The sequence below is a fragment of the Rattus rattus genome, chromosome 1 (genome assembly GCF_011064425.1).
Source record: "Rattus rattus isolate New Zealand chromosome 1, Rrattus_CSIRO_v1, whole genome shotgun sequence".
NCBI classification, from domain to species: Eukaryota; Metazoa; Chordata; class Mammalia; order Rodentia; family Muridae; genus Rattus; species Rattus rattus.
Window position 1 is genome coordinate 195,414,441 of NC_046154.1, and position 6,895 is coordinate 195,421,335.

At 47.8% G+C, this 6,895-nt stretch overlaps 1 protein-coding gene across 1 annotated transcript; it reads right to left on the bottom strand.

Annotated features, from left to right (window-relative positions):
• Positions 1–282: 282 nt before the first annotated feature.
• Positions 283–5,834, bottom strand: LOC116909250 (lysozyme C-1). The gene is made up of 4 exons (XM_032912775.1): positions 5,531–5,834; positions 3,719–3,883; positions 1,802–1,880; positions 283–1,063 (listed from the first exon to the last, which is right to left on the bottom strand). Exons 1-4 carry the CDS (start codon positions 5,664–5,666, stop codon positions 997–999), a joined length of 447 nt encoding a protein of 148 aa, XP_032768666.1. The 5' UTR covers positions 5,667–5,834; the 3' UTR covers positions 283–996.
• Between the last annotated feature and the right edge of the window lie 1,061 nt (positions 5,835–6,895).

The following is a 6,895-nucleotide window of genomic DNA, read 5'->3' on the forward strand; positions in this document are numbered from 1 at the left end:
GAAAGGAAAGTATAGTCTAAGAGCCAGCAAAGGCTTGAGAGAAGCAGCACGTCGGGGATAAGGCTGGGCTGGGGTAACTCCGAAAGTAAGAGTGGCTGACTTTCTCAAGGGCCACTGAGGGACGGTCGGAGATTGGCCAGATGGCTTTGAACTTTACCCAGATGATCACCTGGTTATGTGTACGAGTGTAGGCCCAGTTAAGACCGCCAAGTTGACTTTTATCCCAACACATAAACAATTTCCCCCAAACACGCCATTTCAGAGTAAAGAAAAGACAACCTGTGCGTTGAAAATCATTTAATGAGAATTATACTTTTTCTCTATGAGATTAGATCTGCTCTAGTGATTATCGTCTGGTGGTCCAGGCTCATCTGTCTCAGAGTTGGTTAGTGTGCATGAAGCTACTTAAGAAAGACATGGACAAGCACAGCTCACTGGTCCCCCTGAGCACCTCACAAGACTGGGAACATCCTCTCAAGGGTTAAAACAGACGGGCACACGGGCTGAGAATTTATTTTGAAGGCAGGATAAACGGGCCAGCTCTAAGAAGAAACTGTTTTGAAAGCTCACACATTTCATAAGTTTCTGAGTTCAGGCAGTCTCAGTTCTCATCCACTGAGAGTCCTGGGCCCTCAAAAGCCCTCCCGGTCCCCCACAGAGGCTGTTCTAACTGGTGCTGAGCCTGCACAAAGCCCTGGCACTCACACAACTGCCATTCCCCAAGATCAACTCGTCTGCTGTAAATATGTGCTGTTTGTATCCAGCGCAGGGCTGATGAAGATGGATCCCGATGGAGCCTACTGTGCATTACTTCCTGATGTGCAGAGATGTGTGTGGTGAGACGGTGCGGGATGCTGTGAGCAGCGTGCAGTGCATTGGGAGACTGAGAAGTGAAAGCCTGTTAGTTTGAGGGGAAAGCAAGGAAGTGTGACCTTCCCCACAGCTACTCCTACAGTGAGAAAGAGACAGAGTGAGCTGAGTAGAAGTGCACGGCGGTCAGACTCCGCAATTCCGAATATACCCGGATAGATCTCGGTTTTGACAGTGTCTTCGCCATGCCACCCTGTAGAGGAAAGAGACATGGGGATAAATGGTTAACATGTGTCTCCTCTGGTGCACACACACAAACCCTGGGGACAGAACATTGTGAGCATGACACTAAAGGAGACTGGGTTCTGGGCCAAGAGCTGCTGTGATGCACAGGCTGTGCCTGCACCCAGAAGAGGCTACTGACTGTGGACCTGGGTCTACATAGCTGTGCTCTGATGTTGCATCCTGTGTACTGTACACCCCACGGGTTCTACAACTCGTCTGCAGGCCTGAGTAGTCTCCTGGGGGGACTCTCACAACCTGGAGGAATTCCCTAAAAGTGATGATGCAGGAAAAGCTCCCGACTGTACCCGCAGCTCTCAGAATGGCAAACACTGCTTGTGTCGTGGTTTGAATATGCTTGGCTCACGGAGTGGCCTATTTGGAGGTGTGGCCTTGTTGAGGTAGGTGTGTCACTGTGAGCATGGGTTTAAGACCCTCACCCTAGCTGCCTGGAAGCCAGGATTCTCCTAAAGCCTTCAGATGAAGGTGTAGAACTCTCAGCTCCTCCTGCACCAGTCCTGCCTGGATGCTGCCATGCTCCCACCCTGATGATACTAGACTGAACCTCTGAACCTGTAAGCCAGTCCCAAATATATGTTGTCCTTATAAGACTTGCCTTGGTCGTGGTGTCTGTTCACAGTAGTTAAACCCTAACTGAGACAGCATATATCAACAGAGCCAGCCATTCCCCTCCAAAGTCCCAACATACCATGCTCGAATGCCTTGGGGATCCCTCACAACCCTCTTCGCACATTGTATGGCTTGAGTGATGTCATCCTGCAGCAGAGCTGAAAGACAGGAGTGAGGAATGTCAAGGACATTATAGAGCCACTTCAGGTCAGATCCTGCCAGCTTTCTCTGGGCAGTGAGCAGGGAATTCAAGGAACTATTTCCCAAGTGTCTGTGCGTGCGTGATTACTGGAGACAGTCTCTTGATTCTCTCTCAAAACCATGTCTGCAGTAACAAATACTGTCCCGAATTCGCATCTTAACGAGGGAATAAAATTACAGTAGCAATATTCTGTGCTTGAAACAGCACACTTAAGTCTTATGTCTTAAAGCAGCTGGGCTCCTTCCGTGTGACTTGGTGTGAGTCACCCTATTTCTCCTTCATAGGGTCCCCGGTGGGTCTAGGATATGCTTGAGTGGTTGTGGGTTTGAGCCTGTGTAACTACTTGGGTTCTTAGCATCCCAGCCCTGATGAAAAGTAAGGAAGCCTTTTGGGTGGTGAGGACACACTGGAGGGTGTGTGTCTGTCCGCTAGGGTGAGGGAAGCCCCTCTCCATTCACACACTGGAAAACAGGGCAGACAGAGAACTGTCACCTGAGCATCCACCAGTGAAAATTTATCCTAAAGAAAAACCAGGGATTGGAGAGAGGGCTCACTGGCTAAGAGCACTGGATGCTCTTCCAGAGGAGTTGATTCCCAGCACCCACATGGCAGCTCACAACTGTCTGTAACTCCAGTTCCAGGAGCTCTGGAGCCCTGTTCTGGCCTCCACAGTTACCAGGCTCACCGATGCACAGACCCATATGCAGGCAAAAATCCCATGCACTAAAGATGAATCAATACTTTAGAAAAGAAAGCAGTGTGTAGGCCTTTCTCTTCCTAACTCTACATCTGCTGTAGAACAAGGAGCCCCTCTGCTCTAAGACATTGGACTTGAGCTTGCTGTCTTCAATTTAAAGAGGGAATTTAAATTTATTCCCTCTTAAAGATGAGATTCCGGGTCAGTATTTGTTACTGCAGATGTGGTTTTCAGTGATAGCTATGTCATGAAGCTGTGTAAGTATAATTTATGTAAAACTGTAAAATCGTCACGTGTCTTCACATGAGCGCATATGTGCATCATGTGACTTTACATGTATCATATAACTTTACATGGATGGACAGCATGATTGACGTTCCGCAGGAGCGTTTCCCAAAGGCTTCCACTTAAGTGGATGCTCGCAGTGCCCAGGCTGGGAGTGTCTCTCCTTTGCTGGTGTTTCTAACTCTTCTCAGTGACTACAGCTGAGTGTGCAGAGCGCTCCTACAGTCAGACTAAGCAGGGCGCAAAGAATGAACGCCCCAAAGTCCATCTTCTCTCAGGAACGTTAGCAACCAAGTTTGACAGAGCAGGAACTCATATAGGTCGCTGTGGAGGACTGCCCCAGGAGCAGTCACAGTGTTTCTGAGGCAGGGTCTGCCATTGGGACCTGGCTTGCAGAGCAGGCTGTGCTGGGTTGGCCAGTGAGCCCCACGCCCCTGCCTGTGTCACACTCCCGGGTGCTGGTGTTACAAATGCTCCTCACCAAACAGCTTTTCTGTGCTGCTGGGGTCAAACCGTCATGACTCTTCCTTCAGAACGGTCTGTCCAGCCTTTACTTATTTCGTTTTATTTATTCATTCATTGAGTTTGGCAGTGCGACCGCAGGCCCTCTGACAGAGCTTTCTATCCCCAAACTACACCACAACCTAATGCCTTAGTTGGCTAATTTTGATGTAGTTAACAGCGACTCTAACAGTAAAGCAGTCTCCCCAGGCTCCTGATGCTTCCCCCAGTGTTTGCCTCCTGCACAGCGTCTGCTCTTGCAGTAAGAGCAGATGGCTTGTTCGCTGCCACTGTAACCCGCCTTGTCTTACCGCTGCAGGGTATCCCACAGGCGTTCTTTGCTCTTGGGGTTTTGCCGTCATTACACCAGTATCGGCTATTGATCTGAAATATCCCATAGTCAGTGCTTTGGTCTCCAGGGTTGTAGTTTCTGGCTTGTGTGTTATAATTGCTCTCATGCTGAGCTAAACACACCCCTGAGAAAAAAGAGAAAATTTGTCCATTAGCGTCAACAGCAAATGATCTATATTTGATACCAAAATCAGAATTTTGAGCTGGCTATAGTTTAGAAGTGATGTACTCCAAGTACAATTATGTGGTTAAATTATATAAGATGCTACCACTATTCAGTCTGGGTCTGGCTGTGCTGCCCAGCGTAGTCTCTGGTCCCAAGTGATCCTCCTGCCTCTGCCCTTCAAGTAGGTGGAACTGCTGTGCCCAGTCAGCAAGTGATTTCAAGTGTCCCAAGTGTCCTTTCAGGACAAATCAATTTCCACAAAGAATAACCTGGTTAAGGTACTTTAAAAACATACACCTGTCACCGGTGCTCAAATTCATTCCCAGCAGTCGGTAGGCAGAGGCTGGTGAATCTGTGTGAGTTTGAGGCTAGTCTGGTATGCATAGCAAGTTCCAGGCCAGTCAGTGCTATAAAGTGAAATCATGCCCCTTCCAAATAAAATAGCTATTTCTTCCATTGCTTTTACCCCCCCCCCAACACACACACCACACCTCATCCTTTAGAACATCTCGGTCTAAAATAGAAATGCAAATAGTAGTTAGGCACATTTAACAAATTAATATGAAATATGTATGCTGCTAGAAGTATTAATATTAGAAAAATAAGGATTTTGTCAGAGAGATTGTTCTTATAACCAATGTGAAGTTTCATGTTAAGTTAGAATCCTTTCTTGTACTCTGTGTCCCTAAGTATCCTTTTTTTTTTTTTTTTTTTCTCGGGCTGGGGACCGAACCCAGGGCCTTGTGCTTGCTGAGCAAAGCGCTCTACCACTGAGCTAAATCCCCAACCTCCTAAGTATCCTTCTTTGGTGCTGAGCTTGCAATCCCCTGCCTCAGCAACCCCATTGCTTGGATTTTGGGAGTGTGCACCATCATGAACGTCTAATGGGAATACTGAAAGCAAGAATATCAGAACAGAAAAGGCTATTCTGCAATTTCATCCATCCACCCACCCACACGTACATCTCTCTGTTGAGTAGGGACCATGTGAACCGAATCTGATTGTGGTAACATAGACGGTAGAAGGCATAAGAACTGTTCCTCATCTGCATCTTTGGTTGTGTGAAACTAAAGGCCACCCCAGAGTGAAGAACACCACTAAGTCTCTCTATACTCAGGTCCCGAGGACCTCATTTATACAGCAAGTAGAGGCCAGTATGAGCCCTGAGCCCTCTGCCCTGTGTAGACAGGTAAAAAAAATTGAAATTTTTTTTTAATCTCAAAAGTTGCCCACCATGGTAAGGGAAGGGAAGACAAACACCATGGCGGTCCAGGATCTCAGATCCCAAGTTCTGAATGACTGAGTCTCTCCTCTGTTCTCAGCCCCCATGGGCTGCCGAGTCTGAAGCAACTGGAAAACCTAGTGACAGTCCATGGGCACCTCAGTCCTATCGCCTTAGCATGGCACACAAAGTCCCTTCCAAGCCCTCACCCAGCATCTCTGATCCAAAAGACAAAGATTGATGCTTTTAGTCAAATTAACTCAAACACACAGGGAACAAACACGAGAAACACAAGAGCGTGTGGTGCGGTTCCCTCTGGTCACCCATTGCTGCCTTGTCCCTGTTCTAAAAGCTTAGCTGGAGGCATCAAGAAGAGAGACTTACAGTCTGCCAGGCTGACTCCATAGTAGCCAGACATCCCATTTCTTTTCAGAGTTCTGGCGAACTCACAGCGTTCATAGATCTTGGCCTGGACAGAGGCAGAGAGCAGGAGGAGCCCCAGAACTAGGAGAGCCTTCATGGTGACTGGAAGCTGGACCAGCTGCCAGCTGACTAGAGAAAGCCTGCCTGCTATTTAAGCATCCTCCAAGTTCCTCCTTTCCTGACAGCTTGTGGCTTCCTACTTTGGAGCTGTGTGCAAAGCAGGAAGTCCCTCCATCTGTGGACTTTAGCATCTGACCCGCTTTCCCCATATATCTGATGAGCGATGTGGCCCAGGAATAACAGTATTTATTTTAAATTGCTCAAAGCTTTGTCTCATTAAGAATGGGGAAGTACTTCAGTTTCTAAAGGAGGCGTTTTTCTTCCATTTGATTATGAAGTTAGGCAAAAAAGTAACTAATACTTGCAGTTAAAACCAGAACTCCTTTCGCCAGCATACCTTCATAGTAAACTATTTCTGTGTGCATCCGACATTTTGCACTGATTTGTTTTTAATCATTTCGTGTGTATCTTTCCCCTGGTGGACCTGCCACACGTACCTGTTCTCGGGAAGGATGCATCACACGTCGTCACACGCTTAGCTGACTCCTGCCCTGGAGTGTTTCGTGGCTCTGGTTCGTTTTGTGCAGTGTAGTGCGGTGCACTGGGCGCAGCTGTCCTGCCCCTTTCACACCGTCCGCTCGGCATCTCCTCTCTACGTTAGAAAGGAAAACGTCAAACGGAACCAAACACAGACAGCCAGCTATGCGCAGACTTCAAGAGCGACCATCTCGGGGGGCTGCGCCTATTTTTTAAATAAAGTTTTCATTTCCCGATACAGAGGTGATGACAACTAGAATATTTTTTCTTGATTTTCAACCGTTATTTGCATTTTATGCATATAGGCCTTTTTGCCTGCCCGTATGTCCGTGTGTCCTCTATGTGCCTGATCCCTTGGTGGCCAGAACAGGGTGTCAGATGCCTGGAGTGGAGTCCCAGGCAGCTGTGGGCAACTGCATGGGTGCTGGTGTGTGAACCTGGGTTCTCTGGGGGAAATGGTTGCTCTCAAGTGCTGAGCCATCTCTCCAGCCCCTGTGGAAGTGTGTGTGTGTGTGTGTGTGTGTGTGTGTGTGTGTGTGTGTGTCCTTTAAATATATATTTACTGTCACTGTCTTCAGACACACCAGAAGTGTTCATCAGATCCCATTACAGATGGTTGTGAGCCACCATGTGGTTGCTGGGAATTGAACTCAGGACCTCTGGAAGAGCAGTTAGAGCTCTTAACTCCTGAGCTGTCTCTCCAGTCCCTGAATCTCGTTATCTTTAAGA